Raw genomic sequence first — 12,053 nt, 5'->3', positions numbered from 1 at the left:
AAAGAGGGGGAGAGAGAAAGAGGGGGAGAGAGAAAGAAGGGGGAGAGAAAGAAGGGGGAGAGAAAGAAAGAGGGGGAGAGAGAAAGAAAGAGGGGGAGAGAGAGAGAAAGAGGGGGAGAGAGAAAGAAAGAGGGGGAGAGAAAGAAGGGGGAGAGAAAGAAGGGGGAGAGAAAGAGGGGGGGAGAGAAAGAAAGAGGGGGAGAGAGAAAGAAAGAGGGGGAGAGAAAGAAGGGGGAGAGAAAGAAAGAGGGGGAGAGAGAAAGAAAGAGGGGGAGAGAAAGAAGGGGGAGAGAAAGAAGGGGGAGAGAAAGAAGGGGGAGAAAGAAAGAAAGAGGGGGAGAGAGAAAGAAAGAGGGGGAGAGAGAAAGAGGGGGAGAGAGAAAGAAAGAGGGGGAGAGAGAAAGAGGGGGAGAGAGAAAGAAGGGGAGAGAGAAAGAGGGGGGGAGAGAAAGAAAGAGGGGGACAGAAAGAAGGGGAGAGAAAGAGGAGGAGAAGGAGCCGGCTCGCGCGCGGGGAGAGGGGGAAGTTCCTCCTCTTGGGAGGGAACGGAGACGCGGGAGGGAAATCGCGGAGCGCGACGACGGCGAAGGAAAGCCCAGGGGACGGCAGGGTCTGAGCACGGCGAGCTCACCAGCTGCTGGCCTTGCACGGGGCCCGAGGGCAGGAGCTGCGGCAATCCTTTCCCCACCACCTGGATCTGCAGGGGACCCTTGGCCAGGTTGAGGCCCGAGACGGAACTGATGACGCCGGGCTTCGTCTGGGGAAGAAACGGCCCCCAACGGCGTGAATTAAACCGTCCCGGAGCCGTTCCGCCCCGCGACGACGCGTCGCCCAAACGCGACGGCGGGCAGGGGCGGAGGAGCTCGCGGGCGGCGTCCTGGCTGCCCGAGCGTAAGACGGGTTCCCGCACAAGTTTAAGACGTATTTTTTTTGCACAAAACGGGAATTATTCTAGTCAGTACTTCCAGAAACGCGCGCCGACTGCGCTGACGTGCCATCAAACCAGCGGCAAGTCATCGATCCTCCTGAAGAGGAGGAACAGAAGTCCCTCCCTCTCCCAAAGTTTCGTTGATGTATCATTTTGTACCATCTTCAGAGCTTCGCAGCACTTTAAAAGTGGGGAAAAAAAAAAAGCTTCTGGAAAGGAATCCTGCCTTTTTTGGTAAAACAGAAGGAAACGCTGGCACATTTGTTTACTCTCAAGGTGGAAAACTCTGAAATCAAAGGGTAAAACCACGGAAAAACTCTTCCTCACCTGAACCGGCTGCTGTATGGCGAGAGGCGTTCCCGACTTCCCCTGCGCTGCAGCCCCTTTCCCGGCCGAAATCGGCGTGGAAACGCCGGAGAAGGTTTTACTCTCCGCAGGAACCGGGGCGGTAATGCCTGGCAAACGTAAACCAGAGAGGTGGGGGGGGGGATTCATCTTTTACCTTCAAGCCCAGATAATAACCAACGAGCTCCCGGATTCCCCCGGCACGTCTCATCCCCACGGAGCGAGCTTTATCCGGAAAACCGAGCGCGCAGGAGCACAGCGGAGTTCGCCGCGGGGCCAGCCTGCACCCCACCGCCTTCGCCTCGCGTGCCAAGCCCGGCGTCAGCACCCCACTTCTCCCAAAACAAGGGCGCCGGCACGCTCCTCTACCACCGTGCTCGTTTGCCGGGATGCCCGTGCACCAGGATGCTCACGTGCCGGGATGCTGGTGGTTTGGGATACCCCTGTGCCGGGATCCTCGTGGTTTGGGATACCCCTGTGCCGGGATGCCCGTGGTTTGGGATACCCCTGTGCCGGGATGCCCGTGTGCCGGGATCCTCATGGTTTGGGATACCCCTGTGCCGGGATGCCCGTGGTTTGGGATACCCCTGTGCCGGGATGCCCGTGTGCCGGGATCCTCATGGTTTGGGATACCCATGTGCCGGGATCCTCGTGGTTTGGGATACCCGTGTGCCGGGATCCTCATGGTTTGGGATACCCCTGTGCCGGGATGCCCGTGGTTTGGGATACCCCTGTGCCGGGATGCCCGTGTGCCGGGATCCTCATGGTTTGGGATACCCATGTGCCGGGATCCTCGTGGTTTGGGATACCCATGTGCCGGGATCCTCGTGGTTTGGGATACCCGTGTGCCGGGATCCTCGTGGTTTGGGATACCCGTGTGCCGGCACGCCCATATTCCGGGATGCCCTCCCGTATTTTATCCCGCCCGAGAGTTGGAGCCGTCGGCACGAACCTGCGGTGGAAGGCGGGAGGGCGGCGGGCGCGTGGCTGTGCGGGGGGGCCGGCGTCGTCGTCACCGTCACCGGCTGCCCCTGGCCGCTCACCAGGACGGAGGAGGACGGGCTGCTGAACTGGGTGAGGGCGGGGGAAGCCTGGCTGGTGGGAGGCTGCTGCTTGGTTTGCAGGATGATCCCCTGGGGCACCTGCGGGGGATTAAAAACAACAACAACAACAACAACAACAACACCAACACCAACCCAGAAGTTGAAAACCGGCCCTAAACCCATCGCTTCGGCACCCGCGAGCGCCAGTGGTTCGGCACCAAGGCGGGAGGAGGGGAGGGCGCGTTTGCCGCGCTGGCCCCGTCCCTCCCCACGACCTCAGCGCCGGGAGAGGGGTGGCAGAGAGGCAGAAAAGGCGCCTGCCGAGCCCCCCCCCCCCCCCCGTCCAGCCCCGCCGCTGCCCGGGCTCGAAACCACGGCAAGGGGCCCGTGGGCGCTTGAAAAAAAAAAAAAAAAAAAAAAAAAAGCAAACCGGGTCCTTAAAAGGGGAGTTTGCCTTCCGTTACTACGCCGTGACATAAACCCAACCTGGAGCACTGCCCTTTTCATCCCCCGCTCCTCCTCCTGCGCCCCGAGCGAATATAAAAGAAATATCCACCGTTTAATTTGCAAAACCTGAGGTTTTGTTGGTTTTTTTTTTTTGGGGGGGGGGGTTACTTCACCGGGAAGTCCCTGAGCCCCCCCCCTGCATCAACGAGGCACCGATACCGGACTGCTCCCGGATCATCCCCCCGGGAACGCGGCGTGCCACGGACCCAGCCCCAAACCCTGCGCAGAACGCCGGCAGCATCCGACCCCCGGCGCGGGCAGGACAGGTCCCGGGGGGACCCTCCCCACGGCAGAACGGGCCACGTTTTTATTTCTGTTGTCGCAAACGCCTCCTCTTTGTCTTATTTACAAACCAACACGTAAAACGGCACCCGCGGAGGACGCCTCCCCTACCAGCGCGACACGTTATTCGCTCCTGCGGCGACGGGCGGCAGAGCCGGACGTATCCCACAGCACAAACCCACTCGGTACCCCAAAACTCCCCCCAAAAAAAGAAGGGGGAAGCACACGGGTTCAGCTCTACGGCAGAAGCGCCCCCCCCGGCACCTGCTGGGGAGGAACCAGAGGGGTTTTGCTTCCCATTTCGCCATGAATCCCTCGTCTCCCCGCGCCGGGCGGGAGGTTGGCGGCCGCGCTTTGCCACGCTGCCTTCTCCCCCCCCCCCCCCTTCCTGACCTACGCCCGGCGGCGAGACCCTCGGCGGCGCGGCGTGAGACCCTCGGCGGCGCTTATTTACCTGCTGGAACCTGTCCAGTATTTGCTTCTGCTGAGGAGCGGGGTTGGGGATGGCCGGGAGGGTTTGGAATTGGCTCGGGACCATCGGAAAGCTCCTCTGCTGCTCCGGGGTTAGGTGGAGAGCGTGGGTGGGAGTGGGGGGTTTGATCTGAGCCTGGGTGGGAAACTGCAGTTGGAAATGGGGGGAATGGGCGTGCTGAACCTCCGCCGGCGCCGGGAGCTGGACCTGGAGCTGCGCCGGCGGCGGGGCGGCTTCTGCCTGCGCCGGCGGGGGCTGGAAGGGCGGCTGGGGCTGGGAGGGTGGGCGCAGGGGGTGCTGCCCCCCGCCGAGGGGGGACGAGGCCAGTTGGTTCTGGATGACGTACAAGCCGGGCATGGGGGCTTGCGGGGTGCAGGAGCGGGAGAGCGGCTCGGAAGGGGGCCGGGAGAGGGTCTGGGGCTGGGAAGGGGGGCGGGAATGGGGCCGGGAGGGGGGCCGGGAGAGGGGCTGGGGCTGGGAAGGGGGGCGGGAGGGGTGGGGGGACTGCATTTGGGAGAGGTGGGCGGCCGGGAGCTGCGGGCTCTCCCCCAGGGGAGGATGAGGTAGCGAAGGGGACGGGGAGGCTCCAGGGAGCTTCTGCTGCCCTGCGGGTAACTGAAACAGAGAAGGAAAGAGGAAGAAGGTTAGTCGAAGCTCAGGAAGGAGTTCTGCCCTCGAAGATGCCCCTTATTTATTATTTAGGCGTCTCTCGGCTCCCTCGAGCGGGACGGCGAGCCGCGCGGGCAGCGCAAACCGCTCTGAAAGCGGCTCGTGGAGCATCTCTGCCTCCTGCCGTAACCAAAGCCCCGGGAAAACCGCCTCCTGCTCCCTCAGCACCCTCCCTGCACCCCTGGGGAACGCTGCCGGGGCGGCCCCCGTCCCACCCGGGGGGCGCTGGGGGGGGCAACGGCATCGCCGCCGGACTCGCCCAGCCCTGAGCGGGCCCCAGTGTCACTTTTAAAAGCCTTTTCGGGGGCAGGATAAGGTAAAACTGCAGGAGGGCATCTATCCGGGCTTCGCTTGGGCTTCCAAAAGCAGCTCCGGGCCACCGGCCGCCTCAGCCGAGGCAGAGGGACGCCGAGCCCATCTCCCCGTGAGACCCGGGGAAGAAGCGTTTTCTAGTTTTCTTCCCCAAAAACACCCTCACCGCTGCCCCCAGGACTGGCTGGAGCGGTGCTTGGGACACATCCCGCCCTCCTTTCCCCCCGCAGCCGATGGAAATCTGCGGCTGCCGCTCCGCCGGGGAAGGGGATCCGTTGGCCATCGGCTTCCCAGAGCCGGCCGGGGGGAGTTAACGAGGACAGCCCTAACGGAGCGAGCGCCGCGCTCAGCGTCCCGCTAGTTAAATTTCTGGGGAGAGATTCACCCCGGGAGCTGCGCTCTGCCTCGAAACATCCCTCTGATTAATAGCAATTATCGTTAACTACTAATCTCTATGGAAATATAAAGAATTGGAGGAGGGGGGGGGGAAGGTAACGAAGCCTCTGGCGGGGACAAAAAGGTACCAGCCGGCGGCTGGCGAGCGTGAAGGGAGAGGAGGAGGAGAAAAAGCAACGCAGGGCGGCAGCAGCTTTCAGGGTTAGTGAGGACCTGCAGGCAAGCGAGCGGGAGCAGCCGGAGCTCGGAGGGGAGACGGACGGACAGAGGGACAGGGAAGATTCGGCAAGGGAAGGAGCTCGTCCCCGCACGCCCGGGGCTGTGAGTTGTGGTTTTGGGGTGGAAAGGGCTAAGAAGCCCCCAACGGCCGGCCCGGCGGCAGCTCGCCTTTGCCAAATGATAAATCCACTTAATTTTTCGCGCGGAGCTGCCCGGGGGCAGGAGGGAGCATCCCGCTGCGCTCCCGGCGCTTCTCCCCTCTCCCTTCTGCCACGGGGAGTGGAGCTTCGCTTCAGAAAGCAAAACCACGGCCCTTTCGTTGGCTACGCGCAGATCCAGCGGCGCAAACCGGACCGGAGGAAGAGTTTGGAAGCTTTAAAGAGGAGCAGAGTAAAAATAAATGCCGGGAGATGTCTGACATCAGCCGAACCCGCTGCGGCAGCGCTGTTTTTCCGCTGCCGGGTCAGTTTTCCGTATGGCGGCGGCACGCTCCGTGCACGGGGCACACGTTGAGCGCTGACCACGTTTATGGGTTCTCCTCCTTCGCCTGCCTCTCGCCGCATCCCTCCCCGCGCTTTTCCCGGCACCGCGGTTGCCGAAAACCACCACGGCGTCTTCCAAGGCTCACGGCTTGGCAAGGAGAGCCGGGACGGGCCCGGTGCGGCCGGCGAGGGAAAGAGCTCTCTCTGGAGGTGGGAGAGGGGCTTTGCACCGGGACCCGTCGCGTCCCACCGCAGCCCGATAACGAAACCGCAGTAATATTTAACGCGATCACAAATTCCCGGCTCCTCCCAACCGCAGGAAGGGTTTCCTTTATTTCCAGGAAGGGTTTCCTTTATTTCCAGGAAGGGTTTTCTCTATTTCCAGGATGGGTTTCCTCTATTTCCAGGGAAGGCTTCCCTCTATTCCCAAATCTCAGGGGGGTTGCGAGTTCCTCAAACCCCCCGTCACAGCCCGAACCGTAACCCTTCAGTCGCAGGCAGGCGCCTGGGTTTAATTATGCCGAAATACCGGGAAGTGACCTGGCAACATAAAGCCCGAATAGCCACAGAGGCGTAGCTGTGCTACTCGTTATGCCAAAACCAAGTCCAACTGAGGATTTTAAAGCTTCCCGCTATTGAAATAATAATAATAATAATAATAATAATAATAATAATAATAAAATAGAGAGCGCTCGCTCTCTTCCCATCTCTTTCTCTGACAATTCAGCGACGTCGGTGGGTAACGGACCAGCACCCACCTTCACGACTCCGAGTTTCAGAATAAATAAAACCCGTTAACGCTTCAAATCTGGCGTCTAAAACGCCACCAAACCCTTTCCCACCGTAGGTACGACCAGATGGGAGACGTCCGCAGCCCTCGCTGGACCCACCCTGACCTCCTCGCGCTGGTACGGGGGTGGGTGTCACCCACCGCGTCGCCGCGGGGTCTCTCGCAACGAGTCGCTGCCCACCCCGGCCCCTGCCTTTGCTTCTAGAGACGCCCAATTAATTTTTAAAGGCCCCACTCGAGCTAACGAAGGTGGAAAACCCCCGAGCGGGAAAGCAGGGCCCACGCCGCGGGCTGACTTCCACCCCCAGCACGGGGACGAGAGGCGGAACGCCGGGTCAGCGCCGACCCCTCTGCACCCCGGCGGTGGCTTCGGTGACCCTGGCCAGAGCCGTCACCAGCTCCTCCTTCCAAAAGCGAGGTGACGGCACTCGACTACAGCCAGAGCGGTCCCGGGCCCCGCTCGTTGCTCCGGGCAAGTTTAAATTCCACCTGCGGAGGAAGGGAATTGCCCTACACAAAGAATTAAGGCTGCAGAGGAACGCTTCTAGCAGGTACGGCGCGTAAAGCAAGCACGAAAACGGCGCTCTCCAGAGCCCGCCACGCTCGGCGTCCGCCACGCTCGCCACCGGCCACCAAACACCCAACGGGCTGCGAAGGCGGTGGCCACCACCCAGCGGGGCTCTGCTTACCTGCTGGAGGAACATCTGCATGGAGTCCTGGTTGATGACGGCTCCGGCGGCCGCCTGCCCCAGGATGATCTTCTCCGGGCTGGAGGCCAAACTGGGGCTGGGCTGGGAAGTCACCGGCTGCTGGGCGGGCGGCGGCGGCGGCGGCGGGACGTTGAGTTGGAGCGGCGCGGGCGGCTGGGAGGCGGTTTGGACGGTGAGGATGGAGGACTGGTCGGCGCTGGGCAGAAGGTTGGCGCCAGAGGCGGGCTGGGGCTGGACGAGGCCGGGGCTTTGGCTGGCGGTGGTGGCGGAGGCTTGGATGCTCACCGCCTGGCCCAGGTTCTCGGTGGCGTTGAGCATGGCCACCTGGTTGGGCAACGTCACCCCCTGGATCACCGTCTGACCCGTCTGGCCCAAGGAAGCGGCCACGGAAGGTTGGCTCTGCGTGGTCAAGCTGCCGGCCAGCGAAACGGGCATCTGGAAGAGAGCCGGTTGACCCACCTGGCCGGGCTGGAGCTGGATGGGAGCCGAGAGGATGTGAGCGGTGCCGTGGGCGTTCTGCGAGGTGAGCACCTGGCCCAGGTTCAGCTGGCCGGCGATGTTCTGGTTGGTGAGGATCTGGGCCGGCAAGGCTTGGTTGGTTATCAGCTGTCCGCCCGGCCCTTGGCTAGTTATGATGTGGGCTTGCCCGCCGGGGTGGGAGGTGGTCAGGATCTGCCCTCCCATGTTGGCCTGCAGGGCCGAGAGCTGTTGGGGTATCTGCACGGCGGAGGCGCCGGCCAACTGCCCGGGGAGGAGGAACTGGTTCTGGCCCTGCAGCATGGCCTGCGGGACGTGCTGGGCCGGGATGACGATGCTGCTGCCCTGGTTCAGCAAGTGGACGCTCATGGGCTTGCTGAGGGCTTGCTGCTGCGGCGGCGGCTGCTTGAAGACGTTGGCTGGAAGCCCCTGGGGGAAGCCCGACAGCACCACGTTCTGCCCGGGTTTGCCGGCCATGAAGGTCAGGTTCTGCTGGGCCTTCTGCTGCTGCAGGGCGGCTTCGTTCTGGATGGTGAGGGTGGTGTTGTTGGAACCGAAGGGTTTGGGGGTGATCTGGTAGAGTTTCTGCTGGAGGACGCCGGCGGGTTTGGGCTGGATCGGGGTGGGCGTCCTGTGAATGATGACGTTTTGGGCCTGCACCAAAGGGCTGCTCAAGTTGGAGGTGACGGTGAGCGGTTGGGAGCCTTGAGTCCCGGACACGCTGCCGAACATGGAGTTCCCGTTCAGCGTCGTGGTGGCCACCGTCGGTAGGTTCTTCTGGATGACGAGACCGGCGCTCTGCGGAGAGACCCCCGTGGAGGCGAGGGTGACCTGCTGCTGCTCGGGCGCCGTCTGGGTGATGTAGCTGCCGACGGGCATGGTGGCCACTTGGGAGGGCTGGACCTGCTTGGCGATGATCTGCTGCGCCGACTGGTTGATGGCCATCACTTGCTGCCCCACCACCTGAATCGGCCCGATTCCCAGCGTCCCGCTGGGGCTGCCGTTGGGCAAGCCCTGGAGGTTGGAGATGGGCTGGATGGTGACGTTCCCCAAGCCCACCTGCTGGAGGAAAGGCTGAACGCTGATGGCCTTGTTGACGACATCTGCTCCTACCGACTGCTGCACCAGGGCTTGGTGGGTGAGGACGGCGGGTTGCTGCAGCCCGATGAGGTCGGCGCCGCCGGAGAAGATCTGCGGGGTGCCGTCGGAGGCCGTCTGCACCACCGGCTGAAGGGTGGGAAGCTGGAAGGAGCCCAGGTCCAGCTCGGCCTCCGCCTCCAGCGTCTGCTCGGTGATGTTCGCCTCTTGCAGGCTCTGCTGGAGGATGTCGCAGGGCTGGTCCGAGTTCTGCAGGTTGGCCCCGCCGCTGGACGGCGACCCCAGGATGTCATCTTCTAAAAAGTCGAGGTCCACGCTGGTGGTGGGCTGGCTCTGCTCGGTGCTCAGGTGGTTGCCGGAGGACTCTTGTACGTGCAGCTGGGAGGATTTGCCGGTCGGAGGGGAGAAGAGAGAAGAGGGGCATTGAGCTGGAGAGGAGCAGCGGGAGAGCAGCGCCTCCGCTCCCTAAGGGGCGAGAGCGTTTCGGCATCCCGAAATTAAGGCCCGGCATCGTTTGAGAGCGGGCGAGCCGGCCACCAAACGACGGGGCTTTAAGCGCGGGAGGGGGCCGAGGGCAGAGGTGGCTCAGGGGTGGGTGACGTTTTCGTGCGTTAAGCCACCAAAAAGAAGAGTTCTGCACCCCCCCCCCCTCTTGCTCTTAAAAGCCCGTATCGGAAACGGGAACGTCGTATTTTGGTAAGAAGCTTAAAAACGCCATGAAAACGCAGTCCTTTTCTCGCAGGAGACGTCTGAGCAGCCCCGGGCTACCGCGCGCGGCTATCGGTGGCCCCCTCCAGCCGGGGTGTGGCCGCACCGGGAAGAATCATGGAAATCTTGGGGGAGGGGGGGGGGAGCACCATGCAGCCTAACCCGGGACCCCACCGGCGCGGCGCGACGCTGTCCGGGTCTGCCAGAGACACACGGGTGGACCAAAAAGTTAAAAAAATAAAATAAAACTAAAAAAAAAAAAAAATAATAAAAAAGAATCAAGGCAGAAGTAAACCTCAACTGGTTATAAAGCATCGGCAGCTTTACCCAAAGCCGTCGTAAAAAAATAAAAGCGCGATGGAGGAACAAAAAAGAAAAAAATAAAAAAAAAAAAATTAAGATTCTTACGGAAGTAGAGAAAAAAAAAATAATGATTCATGCTTGAATGTTATCCATGCAGAGTGACCCATGCTCTGGGGGGGGAAAGGAGGGGAAAAATAAAAGAGGATTTTTTCGAATTTGCTTCCACATATTTCCCCTTGGCTGCGGCGGAAGGCAAGGCAGCGCCCCAGGCCGAGGGATTTTTCCCAAACCGGGAGGGATTTTTCCCAAACTCACAAACTGTTTTTAAACTTCCGAATGATCCAAATTTATCTCCACCGCCCTTGTTGGGGGGGGGGGGAGGGGGGAGGGGGAGCGCGGTGGCACCTTTCGCTTTGTTCAGCCTCAAAGCTCTGCCCGGGTTAAAAGCAGATTTTTTTATTTTATTTTTTTTTTTTTCCGGCTGCACGTGAAATCAAAGTGTTCTGCCCCGTCGCGCGGGGAACCTGTCGGAGCTATTTCTCTAGAAATCTTGGGGAATAATCCCTGCCTCCTGGGCTAGATCTGGGAAACAGATGAAAAACAAGCCTGGGAAATGAAGAAAAAAAAAAAAAAAAAAAAAGGGGAGGGGGAAAAAAAGAAAAGGAAAAAAAAAAAAAAAGGAAAGGTTTCTAAGCTGACATTCCCCAAGGATAAATTCAAAATACATACCCCAGCACCTTCAAAAAAGGCACTGGCTGCATCTCCTGTGTTGTCCAGGAGATCATCACTGTCAATCTGTAATTAAAAAGATTTTATTTACTTTCTTTAGATATAGTATGGCAAAAAAAAAAAAAAAAAAGAAAAAGAAAAAAAAAGCGTGTGTGTGGGGGGGGGGGGGGGAAATAATAAAAAAGTAAAAACGAGCGGAGGGCTGACGGGCAGCGCCTGGAGAGCGCCGAGCTCTCCCCCCGCGGGCAGCGGCGCGGCAGCGTCCCTCCCCGTCCCCGTCTCCTGCCGGCAGACACCCCGTTTGGGCTCAAACCGCCCCGAAACCCCGGCGGGCTGCTCCACACACGGGCAGAGCCGCCCGGTTGCGCTCGGCCGGGGTCCTAAAAAGTCCTAAAAACTAAAAAGATCCTGAACTTGGGGTTTTTCTTTCTTTAGAGAAACTCGTTGCTTTGTTAAAACAGAGGATTAAAAAAAAAAAATAAAAAAAAATAAAAAAAAAAATAAAAAAAAAGGAAGTTTGGGTTGAAGTGGGCGGGGAATAGAAAGGAGTCGTTGCTCACCTTTTCGGATCCATGTAAAAAATCGTTCAAGGCCTGAGGATCGCTGCAAAACAACACGGGAAAGCGGTTAGGGGCGCCACACCTGAGCCCCGGCCTGTCCGCAGCCCAACGCGTCTCCCTAATTAACGCGCTGCCCCTCAGCGCAGTCGCTAACGACGTGCACCGATTTCTACTTCGAGGGCTACGCCTTATTACAGACATAAATTAACGTATAAGTGCTGCGAGAAGGTAAATTCATAGTTGGTGGCAAAGCATCAGCGGGAGGGGACTTCTTCGCGTTAGCGGTGGGACGCGGATGTTCCTTCCTCCCGCGAAACCTCCTGCGGCAGAGCCCCGGCGAAGGCCGCTGCGCTCTCGGCTTCACGGGAGGAACCCAACCCACACGTGGGGACGGGTTTGGACCCCTTCCTGGAGGATTTTGGGCTGTGGGAGACGCAGCCCGGCGCTGGAGAAGCCGGGGGACGTGCCGCCGGACCGAGGGCGGCAAAAAGCCCCTTCCCACCCCTCCGCCTCTCCCCGTAACGGCAGGAGAGCCGCGGCGGCGCTCACTTACCAAATTACATCTAGCAGGCACCGGCCGTCTTCATCATCCATGTCAACTGCAAAGAGCGGAGAGAGACCGCGTTACCCTCGGGAGAGCGGAGGGGCCGGGAGATGCTCCTCGCTCCCTCCATCCCGACCGCCGCGCTTCGCCCCCCCTCCCCGTCCCACCGCCAGGAGGAGGACGATGCCGTGCTGCTATCCGACGGTGGGGGACACCCCAAGGGCACGGAGGACACGCCAAGAGGAGGCTCCACCACTCCAGACACCCCACGAAGCTCAAGGAGGTGACGTGGGTGGGATGGGTTGATCCCAACTGGGGCCACCAGCCCAGAGAGCGGCTTTGTGGAAGAAGACGCCAGTCCAACGTTGGCCAACGATGGGCCCTGTGGCCAGAGGAGGGTCGCTCAGATGGACCGGAGCACCCAGCGGCGCAAGGTCGCGGCCAGCAGCAGGAGAACCATCACCTCCTCCGCTGTCACT

At 60.6% G+C, this 12,053-nt stretch overlaps 1 protein-coding gene across 1 annotated transcript in view; it reads right to left on the bottom strand.

Moving 5' to 3' along the window:
- Nucleotides 1–11,629, bottom strand: part of BICRA (BRD4 interacting chromatin remodeling complex associated protein) — a 16,470-nt gene extending 4,841 nt beyond the window's left edge. Inside the window, exons 1-8 of the mRNA XM_082496765.1 lie at nt 11,584–11,629; nt 11,031–11,073; nt 10,471–10,536; nt 7,135–9,108; nt 3,560–4,192; nt 2,226–2,415; nt 1,256–1,383; nt 632–757 (exon numbers count right to left, since the gene is read on the bottom strand). Coding sequence (XP_082352891.1) covers nt 632–757; nt 1,256–1,383; nt 2,226–2,415; nt 3,560–4,192; nt 7,135–9,108; nt 10,471–10,536; nt 11,031–11,073; nt 11,584–11,624 — 3,201 coding nt within the window. The 5' untranslated portion in view covers nt 11,625–11,629. The remainder of the gene's footprint in view (nt 1–631; nt 758–1,255; nt 1,384–2,225; nt 2,416–3,559; nt 4,193–7,134; nt 9,109–10,470; nt 10,537–11,030; nt 11,074–11,583) is intronic.
- Nucleotides 11,630–12,053: the final 424 nt, after the last annotated feature.

This window comes from Vanellus vanellus (genome assembly GCF_965231255.1).
Source record: "Vanellus vanellus genome assembly, chromosome: 31".
Lineage (NCBI taxonomy): Eukaryota > Metazoa > Chordata > Aves > Charadriiformes > Charadriidae > Vanellus > Vanellus vanellus.
This window is presented reverse-complemented; position numbering and strand designations above follow the sequence as displayed.